Below are 17,483 nucleotides of genomic sequence, written 5' to 3' on the forward strand. Positions count from 1 at the left end.
GGTCTTTAATTGGTGCTCCTCTGGGGAGTCTTATTCTACCAATTGATTTCTTTCCTCATGACTCTCTAATGGAGGGCTGCTGGCTGCTGCTCTTGTTATGGCTCACAATCAACACAAGCATGCAAGATTCCTCCTGGGAGAATATGGAAAGACACTACTATGACAACATCACAAGGTGCCACATATATAAATTTTAGATGGATGTTAGAGTATAAGGCCCATCATTTCCCCAATAAAACTCTCGTTACCCTCTGATTCTGCCACTGACCTCAACCGATACTCCTGAAGGGTGACGGAAATGAATCCAATATACATGAGAGGACTTGAATATTTATTGGTGTGACTGCCGCGTGTAATTTCATTAAGGCACTTAATACCTTTTTGCCACCCGTCTAATGGAAAATCAGCCAGAGCTTTCTTGGAGTATAACACAACCTTGTGTAGAATGAAGTCTGTCTGTATGTTTGCATGATTCCATGCTGACTATGCTTCACCTATCATGCATCTTACCCAACTGCTAATTAACCTGAATTAAACGCAGATGAAGCGTCTTCCAGTGGTTGTCAGGGAAGCGGCTATCGATAATGAGGGGTCCAGAGAATTTACTCAAACAGCAAATGTCAGTTATTTAACATGCTTATGTAAGCCTGTAGCGTGACTGAAAAGCTTGTCTCTTGTGCTGTGGCCTGTTCTGATGCCAGAGTGTTTCTGTTAAATTTTCACCACTGGACTTCTGAGTGTTTCTTTTTTATTTTTAATGATTTACAAAATTGTAAAGCCTGTCAACATTCACAACTGATAATGTGAGTACTTGACTGCAGATTTTTGCCAGAATGCCTTCAGTCACTTGCAGAGATAGTTGTTTAAAGGTTGTCTCTTTGCTCACACCAGAGAGGACTTGTGCATATAGGGTGCTGTATCATAGCAACTGACTGCTTTCTCATCAGGGTTTTGGCTGCCAATACTAGGATTATTCTGCGTTTCTTCTCTGGAATCAAAGGCTGTTCCCCTCTACATGCAAACTATTCTCATGAAGTCATGAGTAGGACTGAGCATCTTTTACGTGTGATCCCTTACCTGGATCTGCACCCTTAGATACCAAAGTTAAAATGATCAAAATAAATCTTGATCTGCTTCATTGCTTGAGGCTGAACAGCATCTGAGCAGCTTTATTTATGTAGAGCTGAACGTGCATGGTGACACAATCACCCCCAATGCATCTCTGTCTGCCAGGGAAGTCCAGCTGATTAAAATTAGCTTAAAACTCCTGACTGTTGCATCAAGGTTTTTTCTTCATAGGCTGTGAGTGAGTGAAGCAGGATGATCTGAACCAAGGTGCTGACTCACTGCTTTTTCTCAAACCATAAGCAATCCTCACCATGAGGAGTCCACCATATATGCTCACCTAAACACATCTGATTGTTCTAAACTAGCACAGGCTCATGTTCAACAATGATGTGTGGCGTGAAAAGATATTATTTAATACCTGAAGGTAGGGTGCCAGTGGTTTCCAACCATTTCTGCACCACAAACTTAACATCAGACAATATTTTCACACAGGACCTTTAAAGTGTGGTGATAAAGACGTCAAAGACGACCAGCATAAAAACTGTTAAAACATGATAAAAGTGTGAATCCAATGTGTATCTTTATTTGCAGTGTCCTCGTAACACTTTGCTTGTTTTTCTAGCTTGTGAGTTTCATTCAAGGTGTAATAAATTCTGTTTTACCGGCCGGCGCGGCCCCTTTAAGAAGGTAGTCATGTGACCGAGGCAAGCATCTTGTAAACAGTGACTCAGACTGATGTGGATCTCTGGTACTTTTCCAAAACAGCATTGTTCAGATTCCAAAAATAAATAAAACGGAAATAATGTAGGTGATGTATTCTTTCTGTGCGTACTGGTACCAATTAACCCTCAAGGCCCGATGGCTGGGGACCACTATTATCAAAATCTAACAGTGAAATGTGTTTGAATGAATTAGACATTGATGGTTAATATCATATCATCATAATATCTGGTATCACATGGTATGTTCTGGACTCATGCCAACTACTTACAGTAAATATCCCGAGCCTGCTGGGCACAGTTTTTGAAACATGAGACCAGTTTGAATGGATCTTTTCTAACTGGGTGCTCTGGCTGTTCAGTGTCCCTCTGTTCCCTCTCTTACATCACTCATTGCTGGAGTATGCCATCATTCCTTCTTACCAAGACTTCCCTTAAGTCTGTGTTCGCTCCAGAACTGTCCACATTTCCCATGAAAAAGGCTTTTAAAGGTATTTCCTCTCCCGCCTGTTTGCATTTAAGTCACTTTATAAATCAAATAGCTGCACTACTGTTATTTGCAAAAACTCTTCTGCATAAAAAAAGAAGCTGTCAAATAAAGCTTCCTGTTAATATCACTATTCACATTATTCCAAACTGTAAAAGATCAAACGGTAGCTTCAATATGCCATAATAAATGAGATGATCAGAGGACCTGTTATTTCTTAAAAATACATCCCTGCCTCTCTAATGATGACAGTAAATCTCTTGTGTAAATGATGTTGCTGGAGGTTGTTTGCTGGAGTTTGCTCTTAATAAGAGGTGTAAGCAATACTAAAGCTGTCTGACAGTAGAAGATAAAGGAAAGAAGTAACCTTGAGGTGGACGTGTCGGCACTTGAAGTTACGCAAACACCCCCCAAAGTCTACAAGACCTACACAGTGTTTGCAAGTCATTAGTAAGGGGTTTTCTCCCTTTTCTACACATGTTGCCTGTTTGTTTTTGCATCTACATGTATGCAGAATACACCTGAGACCATCCAGCCAAGTGAATTCAACAGTGTATAAATGTATTTCCATTTGTTAATGTGATTCCATCATCATGCGCTCGCTGGCTGGGCTCTGGGATGATCAGAGCACCTGTGAGGCCTGCAGTCTTAACATGGGTTTTATGCACTTGAACAAAGGATACACACAGTGTGTGCGGTTCTGGCCCAGTGCTGCCGCCTCCTTTGTGAGGAACGGTTGATCGTTGGACTATTAATAGCCCGCTTGACCGTGGAGCCTGTGCGGTATCTGTGGATCAGCTCAGAGGAGGAGTTGGTTGGACTGCAGGCTAACACTGCGTGTGTGTGTGTGTGTGTGTGTGTGTGTGTGTGTGTGTGTGTGTGTGTGTGTGTGTGTGTGTGTACACATATCTTTATGTGATGGAGACATTTCTCACTCTAGTTTCTCTCTGTGTACAATCCCCACTTGACTTTCCTCACTACATTACTTCATCCATGTGCAACTGCGTTGTCTTGGGATGGTAAATCTGCACTTAACATACACTTAACAGCTTAAATTGGACCTTTTCTCATGCGATGTACCGTCCACGTCCCTTCAAAACATTTGCTAACACCCTTTGAGAGCTGTTTTTAATCCTCTGTGGTGAGCACTGATGCTCTCTTAAGTGCCGACCTGATGTGAAAATTGCTGACAACACAATGTTTTGTGTACCCAGAAGAATATTTATTAGAGTACACAAGTAGCCTACCAAATATGCTACTCCCTTGACTTTTAGCGTACAATACGGACTGTGAAGCTTCAGGTGTCAGAATCGGGTCTGGCAGCAGCAGCGACGTGAAGCGGCATGAGTCATGGTCACAGCTGACGGGAATGAAATGAGACTATGCAGGACAGAACCGTTGCGTTGCAAAGGGAAGGGGGTGTTGGAGCGAGTGGCAACTCACTGACATGGAAAGGGGGGTGTTTATGTTAATGCCCGTCAGGATTTATCCTCCTCTGTATTGAGATATGCACAAACTAATGCAAACATGCTATAGTCTCTATCAAGAGATTGACAATGTATGATAAGTTGTGTTTGCCTGGGTGTCATTACCAAAGCAAAGAGCTCTGCCATGGGGAAGGCATCCCGCTCAAGGAGAGGGCAGGTCAAACTCAAGAAGCTGTTTTATCGAGATGCTTATCTGCCTTAGTGTCCCATGGGAACCATACGCACAGCATTTGCTCTTCACTTGTGAAGCAAAAATAAAGACTAGAACGTGTTTAGTGACAAATACGTCAGATCTGATAGATTTCCAGTTCCTGCATGTCATTGTTCAAAGTCTGCTCCCATTTTTAAAAGTCCATTTTATGAAGAAAATCACCAAAAATATTAATGTTGAAAATGCAAATTCCAAGTTGCCTGAGGATACGTTGTTTGTCCCTAAACTTTTAACTTAGCTCCGTCACCAGAACAGAATTCACACGACACGAAGACTTTCCCTTCAGTCTCGGCTCTGCTTTGTGTTTAATGCTAAATAAGCAGTTGTTAGCATGCTAACATTCATATCCAGGATGATAACACAATAAACACTATTCTTGCTGACATCACCGTGTTTGTATTGTCATTATGAAGGTGATATAATGCTGATGTTAGCACGTAACTTCACAGAATAGCTGTGAAGTACAGCGTCCCTGAGCTGTCAGTATGATTGTAGATTTTCTGTACTGTTTTTACAGAGACAAAAAAAGAGTTAGCTGTCTAGTTGTTTTTACCTGTGCAACCAATCGTTTTATTCATAACTACCTGGGTACATCTTAATTCCACTGTGACATCTCTTAGCTGAGCTAAATTTAACACAGACCAGATGGAATAAGATAAAAAATTACATCTTTATATTAATGCCTCAGTCATGGATGAAACCTTTCTTTTTGGTGTTATTTTGGAAGGACACAGAAAGTGAATAAAAATAGGGAAAGTCTTTTTAGAAGGACGTGAACGAGAGCAGTGCTTCAGTCCTGTTGGTATTTCTCGTACCTTCTCTCTGGAGAGGGCCATGCAGTCTTTATTTCACCAAACAATGAGCTCCAGGAAACCGGCTTATCTATGTCTTCCACTGTATCCACAATGGCTTCCTCCTTCCCTCCCTCCCCTTTGGCTGCTTTCCCTCTGCCAGACTATATGTCAGTCTATAAGAACGATCTGTCAGGAGGAACTGCTTCATAGCTGAAGTGCTAATCAGTCGGCAGTGCCCCCCACCCATCAAAACATCTACTTGTTACTCCTCCCGACTCTTAGTCGTACGTGCTGTAACGATTCACAATTGATCTTCTAAGATGCCTTTCGTCTCGAATCAAGATGAAATGAGCGGTAGGTTTCTGAAATCGCAACTTCCACCAAACCTGCCTTTCAATTTTTTTTTTTTTAACCTGAGGAACATTTTTCAATCCTTTTGCTCCAACGTATTTATCTAAAATCTTTGTAGCTCATTTTGATTTTTTCTGTTTTGCTGTACAGATAAGTCTCCCTTACATTATAAAATAAAAAAGATGCCTGTGCCCCAGGGTAGGGCTAACTTCAGAGTGGATCAATAATGGAGAAGAATGTCCATTCATTATGAATGAATAAGCAACATCCCTGGCACAGGAGCCTGTCTGGTACAAATTGCTTATTCAGTAAACTGTTATTTCATCACCGGGGGAAGAAACCCCACATTTAGCCCGGTATGTTAACAAACAAGCCCAGTGAAACAAGAGCACTATGTCTTTAGGTCTTCATAGTTCATTGTTTTTCTCATGCGCTGCCCCATCTAACATTCCTATAATGTCCAGTATGGATCTTCGGGAAACAAAATCTTGTGCTGCACTTTTATCTGGAAATCATCTTTGATGCAGGACGACAATCCCAGCAGGGGTGCCGTGGTGTCGGTTCACCAGAAACAGTTGTGTTGTTGTTAGTTTGTGTCAGTCTGCTGTAATAATTATTGTACTACCCTATCATAGATCCAGTGAATTTAAGTCTGTTTTAAAATTCTGATAAAGTGTTACTTTGGCAATATTTGGTGATGAAACAATATAAAAACCATGGGAATTTGGATGGAAAAACATGTGAACATGTGTTAATAACTAAAATGACATCCTTTCATAAACACTTTTTTCACGCTGTTCACACCTGTTGCTTGTTGACAACCATCTGTTCTCGCATGCAGTTGGTGTTTTTGCTGTGTTCTGGAACTGCTCCCAGGTCTGTAAAGGGGTTTGCAGGTTCATTAGTTTCATGAGCCTTCAGACCGATGGTGTGTCAGGGAGTGCAGTTTCAGGGGAACCTGATATCACTGATAAATGATGCCAGTCACCAGGTTCAATTATAAGCTGCATAATCAAAGAATGGCTAAGTCAACATTTATAGATTCCAACTGGAAGTAATTTATATATTGGAAAATTACATTTTAAATTAAGTTTTAATTATGCGCCTTGTCAGTATAGAAGTCAGTCATTGGCTGATATGTGTTTTCTGTTTCAGAATTATTGGTTTCATATCTCAAGTATTTTTTTATAACTGTGTATTAGTGAAATTGATGCATGGAATTAGGTCAAATCAATACTAGTGCAAGCTTTTGACTGGAAGTCTGCTCTTTAGGCTTTTCATAGTGCTGCCCTCTGTTAAAAAGCAGCTTTTAAAGTGATTGTTGTTTCTTCATCGTCAAATATTACCACCCCAATAGTTTGACCTAGTCTAGATATCCTGTGAAAGGCTAAAGAGCAAATAGTTCCCAGGTTGATAAATTGCAATAGACTTTTGCTGCACAGTTCTTAGCAGTCACTCACGACTTTGCTTTGCTGTGTGAACAATACAGTTCCTCTGTCACGCCCTCCTTCCTTACAAAGAAATGTCTTGATAACCAGGGAGGGGCCAATTTCACACTCCCTGCTTTCAGGGTGTTATAGTCAGATTTGTCAAGGTCAAGTTTAATTGAAGAAACACACACTTGTAAAACAGCATATTGTTTTTGACGCATTAGAGTCTATGAATGAATGTGCTTAGAAAGGCAAGCTCTAATGGCTATTTGTTAAATCCCAGTGTTTGTGTGTTTGTCCGTCCACCAAGTATCTTCACAACCGTTGCAGATAGAGAGATGAAACAAAAAGCACATTACTCAGGCGGCGAAGGGGATGAAAATGAGATGATGACCTTGACCTTGAGAAAACTAGGTCATGGTCATATTTCAACTTTTTTTTTGTACTAGGTCAAGGTCATATTTCAACTTTTGTACTCATCGCGGATTTTTGGAAGGCAGTCACGTGATACCGTACACACATTCTATTGGCTGATGGCATCCGGAAGTGCTCTACAGTCTGTGAGTCTCGGACTTCCATGAGACAACAAAAGCTTTAAACAGTTGATAAGAGTGTGGGAAAAGGTAATACAGATAGAAGGTAGTTTAATATCAGTATAGGGAGGGTTCATAAACGTTTAAATTACCGTAAATAATAAGATAAATAGTTTGTCGCTATATCGCAGATTCGTTAATTCCATGTGGTTTCTGGAACGCGTTAACCTCGAAGAACGATGGCACACTGTATACCTTTTTAGGTACACATTTCTGAGACCTGATGAGATATAATCATGAAACAAAAAGCAACATTTTCAGGCTGCCAGAAGCACAAATATGTGTAGGTCAGGGTAAAACGTTGAATTCAGGGGTGTTGCGGGATGTTGCAGGCTCTGACTGCCTTATTCTTTCTGTATTTGTTCTTCCAATGAAAAGTGGTGTGTCTGCTGGGTGTGATGTTTGCCGGTCAGCCGTTGTGTGTGCCGGACCACAGGTTGCCCAGTTTGAAGTAATCAAAGTGTGAAATGACCAGAGCAGTGGATTGGGTGGCTCAGCACGAGATGAGGTGGTAAGAGGAGGGCTGTTCGATGCAAGTCTTTGTAATGCATTCTATTTTTAGCATTTGATTTCTAATAAGTGATTTTCAGATGTTTATTTTTCTGGATGTGTAATACTAGAAATAAGCCAAAGAACACAGAGTTATTCGTGCAAGGGAGGAGCGAATCAATGTGGACTACAACCAAAACTAGGCCAATTTCCTGTTTTATTTATGGTTGAATGACTGAAATAGCTTCCAGTCTGAATAAATACTGACATTTATTGACATACAAGCTCCTCTTTCATATCCAGCTCCGTGCGTCATTGCTATTTTTTGACCAACCCACTTGTCATTTTCATTCTTGTCTTTTCATTTATCTAACTAGCAATGCCATCTTGTCTCAGAGAGTAGAAGTAATACAAGCATAAAATGACATCCGAAGCTGTGTATGACGTAAATATTTCTTGCATGAGAAGGCTTGGTCAGATGTGTGTTTGAGCTATGTTGTCATTACTATGGCATCATTTTCTACTTTAAGTGTTTTAGATGTAAAGCAGGAGGAGGTTACTTGCAGATGAGGCTGCATCTAATTTCAGTCATGTGTAACCCCTAGTATTCATGCAAGGAGCAAATCAATTTAGGCTAAAAAAAGGCCTCCTTTCAGTATCATTGATGTACTGTATAAATGATTGAAATATCCCCCACTCCGAATTACTGACACACTATCCTATCTTAAACCTGGTACAAAGTGACATTGTTAATTCCTAATCAAGCAAGCTGATCTTAAAACGAGGCAAGGTTTGGAGCATTAAGGCCATATTTCTGTCTTTTTTCTTCAGTGTTCATTCATTATTTTGATCAAAAATAGCTCTAAAGGCAGCAGCCTAGAGAAGGTAGACACAAATGTCAGAAAAACAGCAAGTCAGTAAGAGATGGTGATGATGATAGATAAGACATGACACAGCCCTATTCCTGTTACTGCTTTACATTGTTTCAGCTCGAGTATCCTAAAAAGGGAAATGTGGGAAACCTCGTCATATTTCTTCAGAATACTAAAATACTCATATGCTCTGAAATCTTTTGGAATACCCCTCTAATGGAAAGCCCTATTTTTTTTTTTTTATCTACGGGAGTAAATGTCATCCGTTATCCAATGGGAATGAGACGAATGGTTTCTTAATTCAGTTAATGAGAGTCTCCTTGCTATTAAGGTCGGGAAGAGGACGATATCCTTTATAGACTGAGACAGGGAATACACTAAGTGGGAGATTCCAAAAAGAGCTTTTGATTCAGTTTTCACTCCACCAATATTTGAATTAGATTTAAAAATGTCTGCCGACTTGTCAAATGGAGATGGACAAAGCCAAAGAACACAAAGTGTATTGTGGTTTGAAGATGTAAACAAAAGAAGTTGCTCAAGCAACCTTTTCAAGCACCAAATTGTTTCTTTTTTTTCTTTTTTTTTAATTGTTTGTTAATTATACTCATCTGATTCTTAGGTTCCTCTTTATCTACAGTACTTGCCAGAAGGGGCCAGATCTTCATATTCTCCCTTTTGCACACATTTGTTGTCAGGATTTGCTACCTAGTGGCATTTGATGTGACGCAATAATTGTGTTATCATGAAAACATGCAAACTAAACAACCCTGCAGTTATCCCTTGCTTTCCTTTTTGTATAAATCATGCAGGACAAAAGATTGTGTCTCTAGTCTTTCCCTGTTTTCTGTCCAGACGGACCTGCTGACACGACCTACATATGTACATGGACGGATCATTGTCCTTCCAGACATGCATCACTGAATGTGGCATCACACAAATGTCAGTCTTAGAGTTTAAGTCTTCTCTTCGCCTCTTTCATTTTGTGCCTGTAGGCATGCTGCATGTGTCATTGTTTTGTTTAATTAGTGTGATAACAGCTAGGCCACATGGGATGTATCGATCCTAAATAACATGTTAATCATCAGCCTTGAATTGCGAGTCATGCAATCATGCACAAATTCAATTTCTGTTAAATTCAATATGTATGCAAATGACGGATAAGAGATGAAAAAAAAGGCTAAAAACAAATAGGTCATGGTGGTTTCAAACCCATTGTATATTTACAGTCTTTACAGACCTTGTCTATCCTACACCATGGGATTTATGGGTCTAGATAAAGTGCTAGTAATCAAGCAGAGAGGGTTCCATTGTGCTCACCTCGGTTGATCCAGTCAATCCTCACTATTGTCTGGCGTAAAGCCTCTTTGCTGTACCATTTACAGATTAAATAATGCCTTAAAGAACCACTCTAAGATAGCATTACCATAACATGTCAGACAGGATCTATTTATGTACAAATAATGTTCAGCATGATTATACACCATTAACGGAAAGGGTTAATATCTACATTCTATAGTGGGACAGAGTGGACAATATGGGATGTTTTATGCTTCTTACAAAACCTCTACATGTGAGTAGAATACAGGCTTGGCTCAGCAGTAGTTTAGCTGAGGCCCTGCTATCTAGATTATAGCGAACTTGTTGGCACATCTATAATGTACCTGTTTGCTATCCTTCACAAATTCAAAGGGTAAACAACAAGATATTTGTGATTTATCAGTTTAAGTACTGTTGAGAAAGAACGTGATGCCTTTGGGAGAGAAAACTGACTCGGTAGCAAGTTGCAAAAATAGCTGGTTAGCCACTAACTATGTACAGGAACAACAGTGTGACATCACGGAATAGCCCAAACTGCAGCCTCTGCATTTTAGAATGTGTCTCTTACTTGATGCTTCATTCAGAATTTAATCATTATAATTCACCACAACTTAATTGTGTGGACTGGCATAGATGTGAACTGCAACCTGACTAGTGTATTGAGGCGCACTTTCCAGTTTCATAATCAGTGATGAATGCACATCTTGGGGGGAATCATTATCTTTTATGGTGTCATGTTTCTGACATCAGGGATTTGATTGTCATGCACTCACAGTCTGTGATCGGTGTGCTCATATCCTTTGTATTCCTACAGTTTCCACAGTGGCGCTTGTTGCCAGCCTCATGACACTCCTCCAGCTATAATTTCTCATGACTGATATGCCTTCATAGCTCTCTAATTTCCAAACCTCACATGGCTCAGCTCCAGCCATCACTATTTTTGGGTTGAATCCAATCACATACATCGGGCATCATTGTTTTTATGTGTCTGTCTTCAGGTTAACTTTGTGGCGTGCCAGTTGTTTGCCCTGCTGATGGCTGTGTGGTTTCGGATTTACCTCCACCCCAGCAAGACCAGTCCTTTCATCAGACATGTGGTGGCCACGCTGCTGGGCTTATACTTGGCTCTGTTCTGTTTTGGCTGGTAAGTCATGGCTCTGTTTATCCTGGTAAATTTTTGTCTTGTCATTTAAGCCATCCCCTGCTCTCCTCCTCCCCTGAAACGTTATCTTGACATCAGCTAGTAGGAAAATGGATTAGACCATGCAGAGATGATTCATGCACATGATGGAACTGACACTGATCTGTGGTTAGATCAAGTTGAGACTGTTGTTTTGGTTGAGTGAGATCATGCTGTGTAATTCATTCCTAGACTGCGTGGTACCAAAAAGATTGATGCTTCTAGCTTTTGCATGAACTGAAATCCAATTTAAATGCTAAAGAAAGTTGAAAATAAACATGAATTCATGAATCTGCATTGATCACGTGTGTTGCAAGCACCAGTGGTTTCACTTACCCACTGACTTACCTGTAATGTACAGTTGTGTTCATAATTATAACAGTGTGTCTAAAAATGTGAGTAAACCTCAAAATTCTTCAAATAATTTTTATGTTAATGCACACAAATGCATTTGGGACACTTCACATTCTATTCCAAAGCAAGAAAAGTGAAAAAAGTCAATGGATAGGATAATATTTTACAGAAAGTCAACAAACATAATGTTCAAAAAAATAGCAGTGTTGCATCTTTTTTTAAAACTCAAAAATGTCTTGCATAAAACTAATCATTATTCGAAGATTCAACTTTCCTGAGAATCTTAACTAAACTAATATTTAACTGCATAACCACAGTTTCGGATAACTGCTTCACATCTGTGGTGCATGGAGTCGACCAACTTCTGGCACCGGTCAACAGGTAATCAAACCCAAGACAATTTTACTACGTTCCACAATTCCTTCGCATTTCTTGGTTTTGCCTCATGAACAGCATTTTTTATGTCAGCCCACAAGTTTTCTATGGGATTTAGGTCTGGGGATTGTGCCGGCAACTCCATTAGTTGGATGCTGCTTGTCTGGATCCATGACTTTGCTCGCTTGTATGTGTGTTTGGGGTCATTGTCTTGTTGAAACATTCATTTCAAAGGCTTTTCCTCTTCAGCATAGGGCAGCATGACTACTTCCAGTGTCCTGATGGACTCAAACTGATCCATGATCCCTGGTATGCGATAAATAGGACCAATACAATAGTATGAGAAACATCCCAATATCATGATGCTTGCACCACCATGCTTCACTTTGTACAGTGGCTTCATTTCAGTGTTTGGGGGTCGTCTGAGAAACTGTACGTGGCCCTTTGACCCAAAAAGAACAATCTGACTTTTATCAGTCTACAAAATGTTATGCCATTTCTTCGTAGGCCAATGGATTTGTCCTTCGGCAAATTTTAACCGCTTCAGTAGATTTTTTACAGTGTTTTTTGAAAATGGGACTTTGTGGGGGTGTCTTGCTTGTAGCTAGGCTTCGCATAGATGTCATCAGATCGTTACAGGACTCACAGACCACCTCAGATCTTCTCTGATCCTCCTGGAGATGATTGTTGGCTGAGCCTTTGCCATTTTGGTTATTCCCGAATCCATTTGAGTGGTTGTTTTTCTTTTTCTTCCTCAACTTCCTGGTTTTCATTGCCATTTTTAAGCGTTTGATATCATTTTAATTGAACACCTATCATTTTTTGCACTTCTTTATAGGTTTTCTCCTCTTTTATTATCTTCTCAATTAAAGAACGTTCTTCTTCTGAACAATGCCTTGAACGACCCATTTTACTATGTTTTTCAAGACCAAATACACAGTCAGCGTCTACAGCACCAGTTGCCTTGATCCAACTAAGGGCCACCTGTTTAACACCTATTTTCTTCACATAGTCAATAATGTCACTAATTAAACTCAGCACTCCTACTTTTTTGAACATTATGTTTGTTGAATTTCTGTAAAATATTATCATATGCAATGACTTTTTCCACTTTTCTTTTTTCCGTGAAATAGAATGTGAAGTGTTCGCAATGCATTTGTTTGTATTAAAATAGAAAATTAATTGAAGAATTGAGGTTTGCTCACATTTTAAGACCAACTGCTATTATTATGAACATAACTGTAAGTACTTAAAGATGAGAGATCAATTTATCAGACCAATTAAAAAAATATTTCCCTTAGTCCCTTTTCAAATATCTATAAATATTCAAATACCTATAAATATTCAAGGGGTACGTTAAACACAGATATATAATTTTAAATAATTTACTATACTGCATTATGATGCAGAGGCTGAAATTAGCCAATTGTTTCCTGAGCATCTCAGAAAGAGGAAGATCTCAGTAACCTGGTTATAATTAGAATTGTTCATAGAATCTCTATCAAGATGTCCCTCCTCAACTACTTCCTCATCAATAATGCATGAGTGCATCTATTCACACACTCACATTTGCACACTTTTATCAAACGTGACAAGCTCTCCCTGAGTTTTTCAGTTTCCATTGCGCACACACACACACACACACACACACACACACACACGCACACGCACACACACTGACGCACACACTGATGCTGTTCTGACATAGAGTGCATCTGGCCCTAGAGGATCTGCTTCACCGATGCTGTAGAGTGTTAGTTTATTTTAGGACATTTTCCTGCCATGTCAGACACATGCTTGTTTCTGAATGTTATCAAATGATTGTTGAACCATGTCTGTTAAATCTTGTCCTCTCCTGTCCTCAAGTGTTTGTGCACTTTTGGTCCCAGATATGAAAAGTAAATAAATATGTTGTTATCAGATTTTGTTGCAAAATTACAGTATACTAGTTAGACACATGATATGAAGATTGGTCATTTTCTCCAGAGCAGATACCCATCCCTACTGCTCTCAGTACACCTAAGGAAGGCAGGAATATTCCACATACTGGAGCACTAGCTAACTTAATTTAAAGGGCAATTCATTTAAATATCACATCTTGCATCTCCTTCCCTTCCCCCAACCATCCCTGATGACCTACCATCATCTGTTGACTCACTACTAACACGTAGTGGCATTGGTCCATTCCTGGAGGGCTAGATGTCGGCAGAATCATAGTGCTCTTCAAAGATCCATCTGCGTGTGTTTGTCTGTGTGTGTGTGTGTGTGTGTGTGTGTGTCTGTGTGTGTGTGTGTGTGTGTGTGTGTGTGTGTGTGTGTATCAGGGTGAAGCAGATGTCAGTTTACAGAATTTGAAATCGACACACACACACACACATACACACATACACACACATACCCACATAGACACTCACACAGAATGAGTGGACGTGACTCCTCTGTCAGTTTGCTACAGATGACACATTACTGGTCACAAAGGTCTGCTGTCACCTATGGTTTAGTAATAATGTTACTTCCTTTTTTGAATGACCATAAAGCATGACTCATCAGGACATGGACGGTAAAACAGAAATCCAACAGTGGTCAGTATGGAAAATGGATGTTTTAAAAAGTATTTTCTCTTGTAAATAAAAAAGAAGATAACATGCCAAGAAAATGTTGAGATTTGTGTTTCTCCACAGGTACTCGCTTCACTTCCTGGTACAGAGTGGTCTGTCCTACAGCGTGATCGTCTTTGCTGGATTGGAGAACATGCATAAGTAAGTGAATTGGAGTTGGAGTGCAAATTGAATGTAATACTGTATTTCCCCCTGATGTTGCCATGCTTTAACAACATCAGAAAATCCCAGCTTTACAAACAAACGTGTTCACTCTCTCATGTGAACACGATTGAAGGTGTAATAAAGCAAACCAGATCAGAAGACAGAAATGACCCGACATGAGAACAGCATCATTTGTATTGTTTCAGTTTAGTGCAATCCTCTCTTTGTGGTTCCTTGGGTTCATCTCGGATTTTTACCAGCCTCGGTCATGATGACTCCGATAATTCTGCCCCCAGACTTCCATCTGTGTGACCATGGCTCATCAGCACAGATGCACACACCACACACATGCGTAGCTTTTGGTTATTTTTACCAGAATCCAAGGTCAGGGGTGGAGGTGTGAGTGGGAGGAGTTATCCTTAGTTAACTAGATGATAGCAAAGCATTCATCATAGTGAGTCTTCTCAGGAAGAAATGGTCCGGAAGCCAGTGACACATGGGACAAGTTTATTCTACTCCACATGATATTTAGTTTTATGTAACCCAACAGTCATTTTCCATTTTTCCTACACTTTTAACTCTCTACCTTTAACACTAACACTAGTCTGCATTTAGCCTCATCTTCACCCCCTTGCATAAGAGGATAGATAAGCAGAGGTTGCCCCCTCTTACTGCACCTCTTTTGAAAATGAAATCTGCAGCTGTCACCACAGCCCAAACTGCACACCCTCCATTCAATCCAGAGGTAAAGTTCATCCATAGAGGGATGGTAGACCCACAGTCAGTCAGGGCGTACTGACATGTTTCTGTTTGCACAGGGTGTTGAACCTGCTGCTTGCGATTTTAACAAATATATCATTGTGGTAACAGGTTGAGATTTAACTGGATGTCTTTTCAAAGTTTAACCGTTGGCCAGGTTATACTGGACTATGTTTATCCTCTTCATTGTCATATTAACTCTGTGTTTGTTCCCCATCCCACCTTTTTTCTAGTCTGATCTAGACAGATTTGCCATTTCTTTCCCTCAATCATCATTTTAGCCATCATTTCTCTATCAGCCATTGTATCTCATATCTCATATTTTATAGAATTATTCAACTCTTGCAAAGGATAATTCTCCTGTGTAGGGATGAAGTGAAACTCTATCATGCCTTGTCTGCTTTTAACACAACACCTTTTTCTGTGAGAGTTGTCAGGCTTTGGATCACTACAGTAGTGACCTCTTGTGTTCTAAGTACAGTGAGTTCAGTGTGACGGTTTTATGGAATAGCTAACGTCTCTTTTCCTGGAGTATGACTTTCAGTTTGAACTCCTGTGTGGTGGGACTCTCGACTATTTTGGTCAGTGGTGAGGCATCATATTTCATGCTCTTCACTCTTGTCATCCCCCCCCCCCACACACACACACACTCTGTTTGACAGTTCACCTGTTAGATGTGGTGAGCAAACAGGGAATGTTCCAGACGCTTCCTAACTCACCTCGCATGTTAACTCAGCACTGCCTGCTGGTTGACTGCAAGGATGGACTGGGAACTGAGAATTAAACTAATGCAGATATCAAGATAGTGTGTTCAACTGATTGTCACACCAGAGTGGATTTTCCTTCATTTTTTCAAGGAAATTATGTACATTATTTTTCCCTTGTAATTTTCTTACTCACTGAAAAGGCAGAATTAGACATTGATAAATAAAGAATAAAATGAAAATATAGGAAAGTCTGATCATCACACATAACCAGTAGTATGTGTTATACTAGAATAGCAATCAGTAGAACACATACATCCAGGCTGAACTAAAGGGTTGTTTTTACTTGTCCATGAAAATTTGCTGAATTCTGTTTTGTAGTTTTTGAGCAATCCTCCTAAAGCCCTACTGAAAACAAACTGATTCTTGTGGAAACACAATCTCATCATGAAAATTCTCATCTCACTGTGTTAAAGAGGAAAAATCTGTGGATATAACACTTTATTAAAATCCATTTCTTATTCTACAAACCAAAGTTTAGGTCGGCATTAGGTAGACAGAAACAGTGAAAGAAAACAGGAAATGGTAATGCTGACGAGGGAGACTGGTTTCTTTAGCTGTTTACCCAGAATCTAACCTCCAATAGCAGATTTCCACCTAGAGTTAAAACCCCTTATCTGCAGGTAGGTCTGAGTTAGGCATGCCATCTTTTAAAAAATATTTTACTGTAAGTCAATTTCAGTTTGTCTTAGGTTTCATATAAGAGCATGTCGAAGAATCAGATGGTGAAGTGTTCAAATTTCAGCTGAACAGATGGGTATGTCCTCTGGATCTTTTTAAAAATATAATCACCTCCAACTATTCAATGTGCGCAAACAGGCTCAGGAAGAGGTCTTGGAGGGATCACATATTTATTTATATATTCTTTCCAAGTATTATCTCTTCCCATCTATCTACCTGTGGTTTTACCCGTTGACCCATCGACCGCTGTCCCACAGTGGGAAGCTGGCCTACTTTAGTCCCGAGTGGAAATGAAACATGCACCCCTCTGAGCTGTGAATTATGCAAACACAAATTGTACCAGGATAAAGACGGGACTCCTGATGGGCCAACTGCAAATATAGCTCGCATCCTCAGTGATATCTGCAGCTGCCAGTAGAAAAATCTGATATTAGTGATATAAGGTCGTTGCTAAGGATTGAAAAAATTATAAAATTATCCCCCTGAAGTTATTTTTAGTTATTTAAAAAACATATACTTTTCTTTGACATTTGTTATACAAGGGAGTCCTGATCAAGACTGGCAGCAATGAACAGGGTTTCATGTAAACAGACATACAACAATAACAGTCAAAATAGAACCAAAGTAAATAATTGTAGGTGAAAATAATATGTGTATGTGACCAAAGTATCTGTTTTAATGAAAACACTTCTAACCAGATGTCTGTACATCAAACTCTTAAAATGTACTTAAAATGTAGCTTTAATGAAACCGTCTCCTTCAGATTCAGGCCAGGTTGTAACTGATTGCA

The 17,483-nt window shown here is 39.8% G+C and overlaps 1 protein-coding gene across 1 annotated transcript in view; it reads left to right on the forward strand.

Annotated features, from left to right (window-relative positions):
* The window catches only part of mboat2a (membrane bound O-acyltransferase domain containing 2a), a 34,311-nt gene that overhangs the window by 4,911 nt on the left and 11,917 nt on the right, over positions 1–17,483 (forward strand). Inside the window, exons 2-3 of the mRNA XM_068338070.1 lie at positions 10,817–10,962; positions 14,409–14,486. Of these exons, the coding sequence (XP_068194171.1) occupies positions 10,817–10,962; positions 14,409–14,486 (224 nt within the window). The remainder of the gene's footprint in view (positions 1–10,816; positions 10,963–14,408; positions 14,487–17,483) is intronic.

This window comes from Antennarius striatus, chromosome 17 (assembly GCF_040054535.1).
Source record: "Antennarius striatus isolate MH-2024 chromosome 17, ASM4005453v1, whole genome shotgun sequence".
NCBI classification, from domain to species: domain Eukaryota; kingdom Metazoa; phylum Chordata; class Actinopteri; order Lophiiformes; family Antennariidae; genus Antennarius; species Antennarius striatus.